The sequence below is a fragment of the Larimichthys crocea genome, chromosome VII (assembly GCF_000972845.2).
Source record: "Larimichthys crocea isolate SSNF chromosome VII, L_crocea_2.0, whole genome shotgun sequence".
Classification (NCBI taxonomy): Eukaryota; Metazoa; Chordata; class Actinopteri; family Sciaenidae; genus Larimichthys; species Larimichthys crocea.
Genome location: NC_040017.1, coordinates 21990568 through 22007128, shown reverse-complemented (window position 1 = coordinate 22007128; position 16561 = coordinate 21990568). Strand labels below are relative to the sequence as shown.

The 16561-nt window shown below is 38.9% G+C and overlaps 4 protein-coding genes across 5 annotated transcripts; 3 read left to right on the top strand and 1 right to left on the bottom strand.

Annotated features, from left to right (window-relative positions):
• Positions 1-1152: 1152 nt before the first annotated feature.
• c15h3orf52 (chromosome 15 C3orf52 homolog) lies at positions 1153-6065 on the top strand. Of its 2 annotated transcripts, none has more exons than XM_027280928.1 (7): positions 1153-1756; positions 2170-2256; positions 2454-2528; positions 2810-2942; positions 3715-3866; positions 4401-4471; positions 4560-6065. In XM_027280928.1, exons 2-7 carry the CDS (start codon positions 2200-2202, stop codon positions 4753-4755), a joined length of 684 nt encoding a protein of 227 aa, XP_027136729.1. In that variant the 5' UTR covers positions 1153-1756; positions 2170-2199; the 3' UTR covers positions 4756-6065. The 2 variants fall into 2 exon arrangements, with proteins under 2 accessions (XP_027136729.1, XP_010741662.3); XM_010743360.3 differs by having other exon boundaries at positions 1157-1756; positions 2200-2256.
• Positions 6066-8163: 2098 nt separating this feature from the next.
• guca1c (guanylate cyclase activator 1C) lies at positions 8164-10584 on the top strand. Its single transcript, XM_010743359.3, has 4 exons — positions 8164-8430; positions 8918-9067; positions 9492-9579; positions 9694-10584. Exons 1-4 carry the CDS (start codon positions 8236-8238, stop codon positions 9828-9830), a joined length of 570 nt encoding a protein of 189 aa, XP_010741661.1. The 5' UTR covers positions 8164-8235; the 3' UTR covers positions 9831-10584.
• A 1241-nt stretch (positions 10585-11825) lies between these two features.
• thrsp (thyroid hormone responsive) lies at positions 11826-12486 on the top strand. Its single transcript, XM_010743358.3, has one exon. The coding sequence runs from the start codon at positions 11936-11938 to the stop codon at positions 12353-12355; it is 420 nt and encodes a 139-aa protein (XP_010741660.1). The 5' UTR covers positions 11826-11935; the 3' UTR covers positions 12356-12486.
• Positions 12487-12634: 148 nt separating this feature from the next.
• On the bottom strand, positions 12635-14504 carry ndufc2 (NADH:ubiquinone oxidoreductase subunit C2). The gene is made up of 3 exons (XM_019259344.2): positions 14230-14504; positions 13263-13406; positions 12635-12825 (listed from the first exon to the last, which is right to left on the bottom strand). Exons 1-3 carry the CDS (start codon positions 14366-14368, stop codon positions 12776-12778), a joined length of 333 nt encoding a protein of 110 aa, XP_019114889.2. The 5' UTR covers positions 14369-14504; the 3' UTR covers positions 12635-12775.
• Positions 14505-16561: the final 2057 nt, after the last annotated feature.

The window sequence follows — 16561 nt, the reverse complement described above, 5'->3', positions numbered from 1 at the left end:
TGGAGTGTTTGAACCCGAGTGGGTGCCATTGTTTACTACTGATTGCACTGCACGTGCCAAATTTGCGTAAGTTACGTGGCATAATTAGTTGTGCTTGCTGGAATCGAGCGTGCGTATCGATAAGAGAATCATTAGGTAAACACACGGAACCGGTTCTCAACAAGAACCGGTTCTAGATTCCCATCCCTAACAACAACACAGCAACTACTTAGTTAAAAGTTATTGCTGCACACTCACAGTTCTCCAGATAATACAGCTAACATCACAACAACAGCATGTGTTGGCAAACTAGGAAGTAAGATAAATATCCGTGGGCAAGTAGTTTAACGCTACCTGACGTAAAAATCATGGCTGGACTAACAAGTTCTTATCAGAGCAGATTGTTTTTTCTGATTTGAATCACTGGCCACACCTTAAAACAACACTGCGTAGAAACCGGCATATAGTAGTTCCCACAGATTCTCAGTGCAATGCCACTGTCTTAAACAAAGAACAGCTGTACACATTGTTTTGTTATGATTATATTACTTATGATTAGGATTAAAGTTCAGCGTCTTTCAGCCTTTTATTTCACAAAGCTGTCGCAAACAAATTAAAGTCAGTTTGCTCTTGTCCAGAGGCTCGGCCACATTGCCCACACTCGCCCAGCTCCAGTTCTGGCACGACCCTGGCTCCACTACCCCTTCAGCATTTGTCTGCAGCCTCGGTGTAAAAACCTCCAAAACACCTGTGGTACAAACACGGTGCTCTGAGCTCAGAGGCCAAGCAGCCCGGTGAACAAACTCCATAAATTTCTCCATAAAATATGATCCAAAAACAAGTGAAATAGTTGGTGGTGTGTAGCGTTACGTATGATGATCGCACCCAAAAGCGCAAACTTGGGCACCAATCACCTGACTATAAATCAGTGTAGCATCAACATGATTTTAAATCTCTTATTTTGTAATTAAAAGAAATTGCACAGTGTTGATTAAACTTAAAATGTTTTCTATCTATATTTTAATTGTGCTGTAATATTTAAAAGGTTTAAAGCAGGTGCAGCAGGTGAAATCTGCAATCTGATAATAATCATTTATGTAGAAAGTTGGCTAGGATGTTTAATTTATCTTTTACAATTATGACTTGTGATTAAAATCAACATAACAGAGAAGCATCGAAGGCATGTGAGGAATTCCTTTAATTTGAATAAAGCTGAGAGCAGGTAAACAAGTCTCCAGCTGGATATCCTGTGGTTAAGTCAATATTTACGCATCATAAAGTCCTCGGAGGATTGAGTGTTTATACGCAGATCCCGTTAAATTCACATCAGGTTGTTGTTGTAAAGTCACGTCCACGGTGTCGTGTTCAGTCGTAGCGTGACGGTGTTCATGTATCCACCCCCCACTTTTCTTGACAACGCCTTCCGACGTCAGCCGCACCGAAACTTGAAGGAAACTCACCTGGCAGGCTGGGAGAGGGACGCACGGACAGTGAAGGAGGATTCAAATAATAAAAACATTTTCCCAGGAGCTGTCAGGTGTTACAATGTGAACTCACTGACAGACCTGCTGATTTTGAAGAACTGGTGCCTTTTTTGAAGACGATCATAACTCCACCGAGCGCACTTTCATTATTTAAGTCACTGAAGAGGCTTCCGGGTTGGAAGTTCACACAGGCGGCTGATAGTGAGTCTGATTCAGTCCTGGGAAGAAACATGGACATGGAGGACATCGAGCTGCAGGAGAAAAAGACGAATGGAGACTATGGAGCGACATGTGTGAGTGTATTAAGTGATCTGCCTAATTACAGTAAGATTAATTAATTAATATATAAGACAAATAAAACATGTGTGATTAGAAACATAATTACATTTAATTCAATTTTCTCTATGTGAACATCAGGACTGAAGACACATGTGACAGTCTGTGTCTCAAACATCAACCTTACCTTTTAATGTATTTATTTATTATTCATTTAAATGTGTAAATATCATCACTCATACAAAATCTACAAATGCTGTTGATACTCTCACACCCACCTGCTACAACTGGCTACATATTTAGTTCAGCATCCTTTGCACTTTTGTCTAATTCTTCCATCTACAGTTGTTTTTGTTGTTGATATACATATTTGTATCTGTGCATAGTAGTTTAACGTTGTAGTTTGATGTGATTTTGTGGTGTTTCATAGTAATATTCCCCGATATTTACCTCCTCCTAGATGACAGCAGGTAATGGAGGCAGTGCAGCAGAGCGTGGAGAGTTACTTAATCCTCGGGTAAGTTTATATCAAAGTTGTGCTCTTTTGTATCTTGCTTTTGGTTTTATTCAGGCTGTTAATAGAAACGTGTCATTCCTGTATAAAAGGGAGTTTTCCTCTGTGTGGAAGTGAATGAATCAACATCCTCGCTGACTTATTTAATTTCTAGTAAAAAAGAGTGAAGTGACATAATATCTGCTGTGTCTTTGCGTCAGACTGCAGATCATAATGGGGAGATGGCGTCTTGTAGCAACGCAGCAGAAAATGGAATGAATCTAGGAAATGCAAAGGTATGAAGACTTTTAGTAAAACATGTTTCATTTCCTCCTACGCTTGAAATAAATGAAGTGCAACTTTCCTGAAGTTATCTTCCCATCCATCCTCTAAACACTAGAGAGAACAGAAAGCAGCTATAAATAACTTTGTATACTGTATTTGAATTTTATTTCCTGTTTCCTGATGCCTGTAAAACAAACTTTCTTATGCTATTTTTTTAGTTATTTCTTATTAAAGTGACTCTCCATTTATTCTGTAGCTGTGTCTTGATAAAGATATTTCATTGTGCTTTCAGAGGAGCTCCGTGTGCAGGGTGAAGAAAGAGCTGAACGAGGTCGTCTTCTGGAAAATCAGACTATGGATGGTCGTCGTCTTCATCTTTCTCCTCATCGCTGCTGTGATCCTGATTTCGCTGCTCCTGTGCTCACGTAAGGTTTTATGAAGATAAGTGTGTTTGCATGAGGAGTGTCAAACAAACAGAGGACAACGTGAACATAAGATAAACACTGTAAATGCTGTTTCCGGAAAAAGTTGGCACGCCTTGTGAAATGTAAATAGAACCCAAATTTCTCAACACTTCAGATGTTTAAACTGAGTCACTGAGTTCTTGTTTATGAAAAACCATATGCTCATGTTGAATTTAATGACGACAACATGTTAAGATGGTGTCATATTTATCACTCAGCTCATCGCTTCTTCTTCTCTAAGCGTCTGGGAACTGAAAGTGGATTATTTTCCCATTCTTGCAACAGTCCAAGGTCACCTTTGTTGTATTTGACATTTCATAATGTCCCAACATTTGCAATATGCGACATGTTGGGACCGGCCACCTTAACACACAAACTCTTTCACCGCGGAGCCCTGCTGTTGTGACATGTGCAGAATGTGGTTTGGCCTGGTATCGACTTTAATAAGTAAGGCCGTCCTTGAATGGCTTCTGCTTGGCAGCAAATGTTGCTTCCAAACCTGTATATGTCAACATTTGGTCACCACAAGTTGGCATTGTGCTATGTTCACTTAAATATGTTATTTTAGTGTTTTGCATGTCACATTTTATTTTTTATTAACATTTTACACGGCGTACCAACTTTCTTATAATCTGGTACAGTACAAACAATTGAAATCTAATGCTAAAATAATATTACTTAATTAAATACAGCAGGTAGACTTTAATTTTTGACTCATTTTCTTTTTGAACAGTTATCTATGATGACCCGGATGAGAAGTTTGATCCTTCGTTGTTCAAAGTTCCTCTGTATTTTAATGGGAGCTTCCAGCTGCCTAATCTGGCGTTTACAGAGGAGCTTTACTCCAGTGAAAATCAAGCACTGGCTGCTAACATTGAAAATAAGGTTTGGACAATTATATTATCAATTAATTGTATGTATAACTTGGAATGTATATGTTTGGTTTGCATACAGGTTTTATTCCTGTCTGTTGTCCACACCTACATTAATTAATCATTAATAGAGCATGCATCAACATGCAGGATAATAGCTTTTGCAGAAGTTACAGTTACTTATAGTAGTATATAGCACCCGTGTTGCAAGTTTTGTCAATATGTTTCACATTTAAAACATAATGTACATTCACTAAAACCTGTATTAGCAAACTGCACTTCACACTATAGTGTGACAGCTGTTAAGTGTCGGGTGAAAAACATTTTCTCAGCCGAGACAGCAATGCTGCAAGCTATGAACTCTGTTTATACTCACCGCTTCCGGGAGCTGAAAGTGCACTGCAGATGTTTTTATTCATACAGATCAAATGCAAAGCTCCCAGCAGCAGAGTGGATCTTACCGTGAAGTGAAAGTATGTTAGCACAGGAAAAAAAACACATTAACTCACATTGTTTGCTTCTGCCTGTTTCAACCCGCCCCACCCAGCTCTCTGACCTTTATAGAGCCTCCCCTGCTCTGGGAAGATATTTCAACAACACTGAGATACATGGTTTCAGGTAAGCACACTTATCACACTCCCTGTGCGCTACATTTTTCTATCTTTACTCCTTTCTTACTCATTTTCTTTTCTTACTCTTCCCATAGAAACGGTTCAGTCATCGTTGACTACCAGCTGACATTCCTCATGCCTGAAGAAAACCAGGATCAGCTGAGAAACTTTACTCTGAGCAGGGAAATGGTCTACAACGTGTTCAGACAGTTTCTATATGACCAGGAAGCAGATGAGTCAGCGCCCACGTACATTGATCCAGTTTCCCTGATCATGTTTTTAGGACACTGACGACAACATGTTCCCAAACAGACACTCATATGTGCAGCATATGACTTCTCAGTCTCATGTGTGAACTTCCCACATGTGTGTAGAAATGCTTCATATGATGCACAGGAAGCTACGTGACCACAGTTACGGCAACGTCAGTCACGACTGCAGCTCATGCATGCATGAGTTCATTGTGGGTTCTGTCTTAACAGACTGCTCTTAATTCAAACCAATCAACAAACTGTGCAGGACTCGTCCAGTAAAATGGACTCTTACAAGAGTATACTGACAAAAAAAGCAGGACTTTGCTGAGCATATGCTGAGATTATATTGTGTATTTCCGTGCCTTGCATAACTGCAAGTTTATCAAGTGTTGATTGAAGTGTCACTCCTGTAATTATTTATATCCATCTTTTAATTGTCACTGTGATTAATGCATGGCCATTTGTGCAAAACCTGTGGCTGAATATGTTTGTTTTTTTAATGTAAATACATGTTTTTTATATGTGCCATGTATCTTCTGTCACCAAATTTGCAAACCAAAACTGGACTGTGGACTGTTCTGGAAACATTTGCTTAGAGGGTGACAAACATTTAGGAAAATAAGCTTTGACTCCATGTACAGTTTATAAGTAAATGCATTACATTTGCATTTCTCTGAAGCTTTGACCTCATTAACCTGCTGTATTTCTAACCATCTTCATGGTTGAACAGTAGAGGGTGTGCATGTCCCACATGAAGTGACCAAGTACTGTTGACTTTGTTTGTTTTAATCCTACACTGACATATTGTCTTGCTGAGTTGTGTTTGTAGCAGGTTGTTGCATTTAATAGAACCGGTGGTATATGTTTAACATGTTTATCAACTATGTCAGATTACAGTTTGTGTCCTCGCAGTGATCCATCCTCTAATAAGATTACAGCTGTGCATAATGTTTATGCCAAATTAACCGTTTATAAACTATCTATCAGTTAGTAGCTATAAGCTATCCATCCACCACATGGTTATTAACAGGTTGTCACTTCAGTTCATTGCACTCAGTACAAGACTTCATAGGAGGAGTTGACGTTTGAGCCAACTTCTAAATGAGAAGAACTTCTTATTTTTGTGGTGAAAACACGTCTGATTAATGCTGATGGTAATGGTTTCATTAAAATAAACTTGTAAGATAAAAAAGAAAGAATACTTTTACAGATGTTGTATTTGTCAGTATTTGTCTGCTGAAAGTTAATGTGAAGCTCAGATGTATTTTCAGTTACAGAGTCTGTTAATCCCCATTTTATTTGCAATGAATTTTGGGTTAATAAAAAGCCAAGATTTTTTAATATAAATTGCATTAAATGATCATTATGTTTTTTTTTGTTTTGTTCTCTTAGAACACCTTTTCCTTTTTGTTTCTTCCCTGGAGGTAAATATATTTTCACGTGCAGTTCTCAAACTTCTTTGCTGCATGACAGTCACATGCTGGTCAAAAGGTCAAGTTTATCCACGAGATTTCAACTGTACATAAAACCAAACCACCCCACCTGCTCTTTGAAACCCTCAAATGTTGCAAATGTTTGGATGAGTCCCAGAATAAACTTGCACATTTCTGTTCAGACTGGATTTATTGACTTAGACTGGACACATTTAGTCACTATTGTACTGTGTTTAGGGTGAGGGAGTTTTCTGCAGAAGTCTACCTTTGTTCTGTTAAAGCAAACATTTTTTTGATCTGTTGGCAGCTGTGAGACATCATGGCACCAGGCTGCAGCGTGGATCAGCACAGTAGCTGCCTGTGCTGCCTTGTAGTCACCGGTGGTTCATTTTCTGAGTCCTATATTAAGAATGGTCAATCGTCTAAAGCCAGATTTACTATAATAAGGACCCGAGTGGTTTAAGCAGCATTTCACTACTCTCAGTTGTACCCATTATCCTCTGAGGACTGCCATGATTTGACAGTGCTGGTTAAACATGTATTTATCCATTCTGGGTTATTGTACCCACAGCAGATTCCCGGGTGATTCCCCGCCTTACCTGTGTTTCCGGTGTTTCCCAGTCTTTCCTTTCGTGTCTATGTGTTGACCTGAGAGTAGTTTCCCCTCCTCACTCCCCCTCCCACCTGCAGTATATCTACCCCGCTTTTTTAACCATTCTTCCACCATATCGATGTTGAATTTCTTATGTGAAGTTATCATTTGTGCATTATGGAGGGCCATTACCATTTTTTTTTTAAATAAATGTAAAAAAAATATATAATCTAAAAATATAATCCAATTATTACTATGATGCATTACTATAAAATATAATCTAAAATGATATAACTCTTGCAAGTCACGCTGATCTTTCTAATCAAAACATCACTTTAACTGTCAGTGTTGATCTGGTAATTTAGCCTGCCTCTAACTTTGAAAATGAGACCTAACGATGGTTGAAATAACTTGATATACAAATGCAATTACTACTGAATTAATTACATCAAGCAAATGTTGTTGCCATATTATTGTGAAATATTGTCAGACGTTTGAGCAGCCTTGGCTTCGATAGGTTTGGGTAAATCTCATGTCCTTCTACCTCTCACCCTGCATGCCCCCCAGCTTCAGAGCTAAACCCTGTCAGCGAGGCTTCCCTCTCTCCCCTGCTGCAGATGGATCCCATTACATTACATCAGCTCAAAGACCAGCAATCCTCCCACAATGAACCTTTTTCTTAACCAGCACTACTCACTCCTACATTTGGGTTACTCACAAAGTTTTTGAAGTCATTGTCATTAGATTGATGATTATGTAATGTGTCTTAACAGGTTTTTTAATGTGCTTAATGGTTAAGGTTAAGGTTCAGTTTTTTTTTTTGCATTTACAGGAAAACATCTTCATGTCGAGAGCAATCACAACATTCTGTGGAAATGTTCTGAGAGGTCTGACTGGATTACAGTCGGTAATGTAATAAACAGACTGTAAGAGAAGTACATTTACATTTGACATGTTTGTTCCTGTTTTACTGTAATACAATATATCCAAATCAGTATATCTGATCTATTTCTATGTATCTGTATCTATTTTATCTTCTGTAATCTCTCGTGTTCAAACATATTGTTAAAACATTTTGGTTGATTTGGCACTTTCATAAGCGCAAATGTTCAAAGATTAAATTGTAATTAATTCATTGAAAATTAAATGAAAGAAGAAATTACACATTTTTAAAAAAGAAATGCAACTTTGTCCTCAAGCCAAGAGTTCATCCTAGGTAGCGTCCCTTGTTGCTCTGCGGTATTAGCAGCCAAACCGACTGCAGTCATAGAGCATACAATGTCCTCAAGTTCTTGGAAGACTTATCCCATTAAAGGGTTATGTCTCTTTTTGGCTGTACCAAGACTTAAAGATTAACGTGGCTCGTTGCATGAGGTTTCAGTCGGATCTCACTGCTGCCAATGCTCTGTACGCACACTTACCTCTCTTGCCTCAACACCTCACCACTGGCTCTCTGCAGGTTTCTGGATAAAATCATACCTCTGGAGGAATAATGGGCACCAACTTCTCCAGCCTGGATGATATCCTGGAGGAGGACATGCACTACTGGTACACCAAATTCATGAAGGAGTCTCCTTCGGGCGTCATAACACTCTTTGAGCTCAAGACTATGCTCGACATGACCGGTATGACAGAGGAGGCCAGCAGCTATGTAGACCAGGTCTTCTTCACCTTTGACATGGATGGGGTAAGACCTTTTTTTCTTGCTTGTGTGACTCCCTTACAAGTGCTCAGTGTGGCAACAATTTGCCAACTGGTGAATTCTTGATGCTTGCACCATGTCGAATGAATCAGTTGTCTAGCATCATAGTACCAAATTTTGCACGAAAAAAATAAGATGCTTGTTGCATAATTTCAAAAGGTTTTACATGAAGCAGAGATCTCTGATGTTTTAAGAGGGATCAGCAGAGTAGAGGTCAGCTCTTCTCTGCTCTGCGTGCCCTGAACTCTTTCACAAAGCTGAGGACAAAAGGTCATGAACATTAGAAGTGCCGTGTGCACGCTTTGCAGTATCTTTAAATATCTGCTAGATTTTCTGATTTAGCTCTTGCATGCAATGATAAAATGATAACGTAGACTTATTATGAAGTCAAAATTGAAATAATAAGCTGTGGTGTAAACCCATGAATTCATAGTTATTCTCCTAACTATGTCTTTCGTGTGTCTTTTTGCAGGATGGCTATATAGACTTTGTGGAATACATCGCCGCAATAAGTTTATTACTCAAAGGAGAAATCAACCAGAAGTTAAAGTGGTACTTCAAGCTCTTTGATCAAGATGGAAATGGGAAAATCGACAAGGAGGAACTGGAGACTATATTTAAGGTACACAATACACATATTTCCTTTGAATGTTGCATAACTGGAGTTTCCCAGAACTAAGGAAGTGAGCGGCTCACAGCTTCCTGAATCGTACAGCTTGCGTGATCTCCTCAGAAAGAGAAGAAATAGGTTTAACCGGCCGTGAACTAGACATAACACCTAATCCAGGGGGATTGTTTATCCATCCCCGAGTCTAAATATGGCCTTGCATGCAACCTAATTCACCCACTAATGAAGTCATGCGGTAATCACCCTACAGATACTTTTTCACCTTGACGTTGTTAAATGAATGACTGTAATTGTATAACTGGTGTTAGTCATTGTAGATTTAGTAGCAGGTGTAGTAGAGCTAGTATAGTTCTTGCATTCAGCGGCGTAATGAGAAAAGGCAAAGTGTTTCTGTTAACTGTGTAATCTCTTCTGTCAGGCTATTCAAGACATCACCAGGAGTTATGAAATTCCTCCAGATGAGATCGTGACGCTTATATATGAGAAGATCGATGTTCGCGGAGAAGGTAAAGAACATCTTATCATCAATCCAGGACTAGTGTAATGCTATAATGATTTATGTCACCATAAATAAATAGATTAAATAGATAGGTTGAGATCTTTGTTTCTTGTGTCCTCAGGTGAACTGACGCTGGAGGAGTTCATCAGTGGAGCCAGGGAGCATCCCGACATCATGGACATGCTCACCAAGATGATGGATCTCACCAACGTTCTTGAGATCATCGTCAAAGGTCAACAGAAGAAAGGCATAAACTGAATCAGTAACGTGGCTGGACTGTGTGGAGAACCGAGAGCATCTTTGGTGGATTATCAGAACGCAGCAGTGTCGAGGAAAGAGCGCGTGTGTGCTTGCACACTACACAGAATGAACTGAATGAACAGACTGAGCGGTCCCATGCACATATGATCTCTGTGCATATCGCCTGAGGGGGAAGCAGAGAATTTGTCCTCTCCTTCTGCTTGTGCTCTCGCTTTTCTTGGTCCTTCAGTCTTGTTGAGGTTTACAACACTTAAACGGGTGACGTGTTTGGAGTGCGTCAGTGAAGAGAGACTCTTCAGCAGATGGTGCAAAGCAAAGTGGTGACAAATCACTTTGATTTAACTTATCGAGCTGGAAATATCGTACGAGACTTGTGATTTGCAGAACCAGACACAAAACAGAGTGGGTTACAGATTTATAATTCATAAATCGTTATTAATAATTTATAATTGAACAGATTTGACAAACAAACTGCCAAACAAAACTGCATTTCAGTAGACACCATGGTCACTTCTGATGCCATAATTACAGTATCTGGGTGTATTAACATGTTAACACTGTACGGTTAACATCTAAAACACTCACTGATTTATTCTTTGTTTTGTGTTGTTGCTATTGTAAAATCTTCATGAATTGTATAAAAACTGAACTGTAACTGAATATCCATGTAGCGACTGAATGTACAAAAGATTTGACATGAAATGTAACACTTTACAATAATTAAGGTTAAAAATGTTGCCTTAAAAATCAATACAATGTTTTTGTTAAAAAAAGGTTTCTCACTGATGCTTTACTTTTATTCATTCTCACACTTTTTTTTTTGCCAGATTCTTGATGTGATGCATTCACATTGCACAAACTGGTTCATGCACAGTACAGTAGCAAATAGTGGAGGCTATATTAAAAAGCAGCAGTCAGAAGAGTTATAAATATAGGATCATACCGAGCATGCAGAAACATTATTTGCTTGTTTAGACACCACTGAAAGAGCTCAACATGTGAGCTCGATTGATCCAACCAAGTGCTCATATACAGGTCACAGATACGGAATGCAACTTCAACTCTCATCTTTCAAGGTTGAGGCTTTATAGCTACATTTTATGACTTTATTGACTTGTAGTCCAAAGAGATATTGGAGTTTCTAAATTCTGGTCAAGCGTATCTTGAATCTCTTGTTATGTTTTTAATGTAAAAACTCAAAACAACCAAACTGTTTCAAACTGCAAACATACTGTAAGTCACTGCAAATATAGTTTAAATCCTTCCTGACCCGGGGAACTATTGTCATATTCTAAGCAATATTTGTTTTTTATTCCGTGACACAAACCGGTATTTTATGTTCAGGGTGGTGCTTGGCTCTTGTTCTGAGCTAATCTGTCAAAAGACAGGCCGTCTGCAAAGCTTTTATTTCCATTTCTATAGTAAAATAAGAGCTTTGTCAAACACATGAAAGACTGTGTTTTAGCTCCAGGTGAATCCGCCCTAGAAATAAATGTTTGCACCCCAGGATCATCTGGACACTGTCAATCCAGTGTTGGGTTCCTTAAATTGGACGATTATATCCGAACTGTGTTAAAGCCTGCAAAGCAATCTCTTTGCCTTTGCAGGAGCCTGCTCTTTGCAAACAGGCAACAGAAGAACTGGGAGTTAAATCTATAATCTGCTCCTCGAAACACAGATAACCTTGGCTCAACACAACAACGGATTCTCTTCTTTGGTTCAACATTTACCGTTTGTCAGCTTATTTTTGAACTTGAATCAATAACAGACCATGTTACCCCTTAAGCTGCAGGTCATTCAAACATTGCTCTGCCTGGTTAATGATTTGAAAGGGGCTCGTCCTTTGGTTTACACTGCTCAGACATTATTATGACCTCCAGGAACTTGCAGGTTGGGTAAATCAAATAAAGATAAGGCTTTGACTCCACATAGCACTCAAAGTGTCCCTAAACATATCGGATGATGCAGTCACGCACTGATCAACCCACCTGTGCTCATCGTATAAATGTACCAGTATCTGCTCACCTGGCTTTGCACTGCACTCGGCTTCCTACTGTCAGCCACCACAGCACAGGAACAGTCGACTACATCCACCTGGAACCATGCAGTCTGCCGAGGCCAAATACAACAGAAACAGCCTGCTCTTGGCTCTGAGACGATACAGCTCAGTCGTCAGAGACATGGAGCAGACCGTTCTCGTGCCGAGCCTCCTGCGAGATGTGCCCTCTGAGGACGAGTGGGACGGCGATGCAGCAGAGGAGTCCTGCAGCGATCTGTATGGCAACTACCTGACGCTCAAGGCCATAAGAAACACAGTGGAGAGCGGCCTGGTTCCCCTGGACGATCGCAAGGTCAAGAGCAACACTGCGCTCTGCAAGACCCTGGAGCCTCTGTTGGACGCAGACCCTGAAGCTCTCTTTCGCTTCCACCTGAGAGGACTGTTTTCTGTGATGACGGACCTCACCAAGAAGACTCAGAGTCTAACTGAGAAATATAAGGACATCATCGGAGTGTCACATTAATCAGTAAGACATGTGGATGACATGTTGTAAAAAAAAATGCTGTGACAAAGTCATGTAAACATTTCAAATGCCTGAAATGTGACCCCAAGCTTCTAACTTAATATGGAATAAATAAGTATTGCCAAAACTGATTCTTTCTCTTTATTTGCTAATTATAACAACTGAAGCTAAAAATATTGATTAAATACATTGTCATGAAGCAGCAGAGCATCTTTCCGGTCTTAATTTACATCCAAACACACAACCTTACAGAGAATCATGAAAGTTTCAGTCAGAAAGTGTTAGATTTGGGTATTTCTTTTATTTACATAAGCTATATTTCACACAGTAAATGACAGAAAGATTTCACTTGAGACCACTTGAGACTTGAGTTTCTCTCTCGCGCTCCTTCTTCCATCTTCACCAGCCAGCCACAGACACTTAGCGCACAGGATGGAAAGGCTCGACGATCTCTGCAAAGGTCCTTTTTTCTGGTGAGATAAAAGAAACAGATGTTTGGAGTGCACAAATATATTATCAGCCACCATGTGAGTACTTCAAACACACCAGAAATGATGGCATAAACTACTCAGCACCCTCATATTGAGCATGTTTCTGATCTGTTACCAGTATACGATTACTGTGGGTGATATAAATATGCCAAATATTAAAATATATTAATACAGAGCATGCTGTGGAGTTTCTTCCTTGAACAACTGTTTAAAGAAAATCAACTTTTTTCCATCAAAAATCTTCAATAAAGTGCAATAAAATTTGCTTTAGCTGCACACACACAAACGGATGAACTGGGTCTAATCACTGTCCCTTCACACACTTTGTTTATCAGTACCCAAATATGAAGAAACAGCTGTCAAACATACGTGAGCACAGCTGTGTTGTTGGCTCCTTGCACTGAATATTCACTCACCCTTTGGTGCAAAGTCGTCTGGGTGGAGTCGGATGTACTCGTTCATGTCTCGATCGAGCCTGGCGTAAGTGTAATCTGCATATTTTGTGAGGTGGTAACCGATGAACCAGCCGATTGACGCCGCCAGGACTTGTCGATGAACACCTTTAAAAAAAACAATACAATGACAAAACTGTAACATAAACTTCACACTGAAAGCATGAATAAAATCTTTTATTGTGCACATGTGGAGCTCAAATTAGGTATTTTTAACTGATGCAACCTGGTATTGAAATAAAGCTATAATAAAGACATAAACAGGGAATAAGTAGACTCTATCAGAGTGAGTAAAACACTACAGCAGGCATGTCTAAAGTACGGCCCATGGTCAGATTTCATGCTTAATTTTTATAATATATTATTTCTGGGTCAGATTTCATGCTTAATTTTTATAATATATTATTTCTGGCCTGCTAGGATTGTCAGATACTGAACCTTTAAGGACATAACATAATGTGACATTACTTTCTGAATGAAAGACAACAGCAAGAGTGACACGGACACAGACTTTGCATTACTCATAATAATTAAAATCAACTTCATGCAAGTTTAACATGTGTTCAGATGTGAAATAAAGGAATCATGCAAGTTTAACATGTGTTCAGATGTGAAATAAAGGAAGAACTGTTTTTTTTTAGATTTGTTGACGCCTGATTGGCTTAAAAATGATAATTTGCATGTAGGTTTTGTTGTTTTTCATGTTTAAAATGTCAGTATTCTTCACATGGTCAAAGCTGGGATCTTTAAAAGAAGTTTGCACAACAATGACTCAGTGTGTTGTTGTTTTGTGAGTTTATCCTCCATTTGGTGCTGATGCAATGACACTAACACGTTTCTCTGGGCTGTGCTGCTTCATATGAACCATGCAAACAGTTTGAAGTCATTCATCAGCTGGTTTATTGTGTGTTTTATTTATTATTGAGCTGACCTGACTGCAGCGGCGGCCTGTGCTTCATGGCGTTGTGCAGCATCGCGGTGCACCAGCCGACCCCGGCCAGCCACACCGAGTTCCTGTTCACGATCCCGGGAGGAGGGAGAGACTTCCCCTCGTCTGGTACCAGCACCATGCCGACTGAACCTCCTCTTCTTCAAACCCGTCAAAATGTTTCGACCTCCCGGTCCCGGTTTACCGATCACCTCTCGTAGGAAGTCAAGGGCATGGCGTGCAACCGAGAGAAACGTCCGGACACAGCGAACGAGAGCCGCTTTGGTTCCGGCTGTTCTGTTTCCTAGCAACCAAGCGATAAAACTTTTATTACTATTATTAAAAAAAAAAGACGATTAAATATGTAAATATAAGTAATTATATTATATTTTAACACGCAGACACAGTCTGACGGTCTGGTGAAGTCTTCGCAGAGGTTACTTACTAATATTTAGCAAGTGGAGTATCACGTAACACTTAGATGCATAATTCATGGGTTGTTATTCTCCAAAATCTTTAAAATTAAACAGTTAAATATTTTCATATTCCAGGTATTCCTCATAAAACATGTTTGTAACATGAGGCCATTTGCATTTTTATTTATTTTTTCATTAATTTTAAGAAATTGCAGTTTTTGTATCACTACCCCACTCTTCCATGACCCAAATTAAAATCAATGCGTTTTTGCAATAAACGTAAGACATTTCTTTCATTTTGGTTAGAGATTATATATTTTGTTCAACAAAAGAGTAATTTCATTTTTGACATGTTCATTTTTCACTTTTTATTCACATTTCACCACATAACAATCAATCAGGTATCAAAATATATTTGTGTGTCCCTCTGTCTGTTTGACTATATGGAGGACGAACAGAGAACATTCAATAGGTCTGGGGACTGTAACACTGTCCACACATATGTACACACACAAACATATTCTCCCTACTCACTGTGTGCAGCTGTCACAAACTACTAGCTTTTGGCTGTGAACATTGCACAAAGTAGTACTGCATTTCCAGCAGAAATTGGTTGCAATTTTTTGCTTGGACACAACTGGCACCTCTTTCTCTTCTGCTGGCCCTGTGTGCTTCTCTCCTGTGGCTGGATCGCAGCAGTTTTTGTCACTCCACACCTTCTCATTCCTTCATTGATGTAGGTTGAATCCAAATTCAGTGCTGTGGACCTCCCTGGACCTGGAAGCATTCATGACTTCATGACTGGAGTAAAGTACAACATAGCATAAAAACATGAAACATAAACGTAAAAATACATATTTGAAAGGTATATATATTTGCATAAAAATTGATATATATACATCACAGATATGTATCTATCTCTAGACATTTGTAGACTGGGTAAAGGTCTGATGATAGTGCAATGGGGCAGGTGGTGGAATAAATGTGGTTTCTACATGAGGTTGGTGGATATCACAGTATATATATACATATATATGTACAACAGACTAAATGTAAACAGTGGATAAATAAATTAATTATAACGTACAGGTATTGCACAGATTTACTCGTAACCTGCGCTCCTTATAACATCCATAATAAACCAACAAAAGTTGCACAAAACAAACAAACAAACAAACAGTATGACCATTTAGTAAAAGGTGCTCAACTTGAAGAATCCCCCTTTTTTATTAAATGGTTGTCTCATGACACTCACAAAATACATTTTTGTACTGTATTGTACACATAAAATCTAGTGGCCTCTAGAAATAAACTATAATATGCATATAATATATGAATATAATGGAATATTAACGGTAACTATGGTTTCATTAGTGTATAATCACCTGAAAATAAGATTCAATATGTTTTTTTGTTACTTTATAATTATCGTTTTATATCTCCAGTGTTTTGAAGTTGCACTGCAGCACCTATTGTTAACCACTAGACGTCACTGTTACAAGCAAGGTTACATATTATTCCTTTAACTGTTTTTTTGTTTGTTTGTTTGTTTGTAACTTTGTTTTTGTCTCTATTATAGGTCACTTACTATTGTTCCTTTATATATGGCTTACATTTCAGTTATTTTGTCTAATTTCAATTGTCGTTTTATTATTATTATTCTTGTCGTTTGGACTCTAGAAAGATGAGCGACCTAGACCTAGATCTAAATAGAGAATCATGTTTCTACAGTAGTAAACACTGGCTCTTCATGCTATAGGAAGGAGAGGGGTGATGTGAAGGGTTGCAGTCAGCAATCACACCACTAGATGACACAAAATCCTACACACTGGCCCTTTAAGTTTCATAATAAGCTATCAGCTGATCAACAGATACAAACATACACAGTCACAGTGTGTGTGTATTTGCAGTGTGATAAA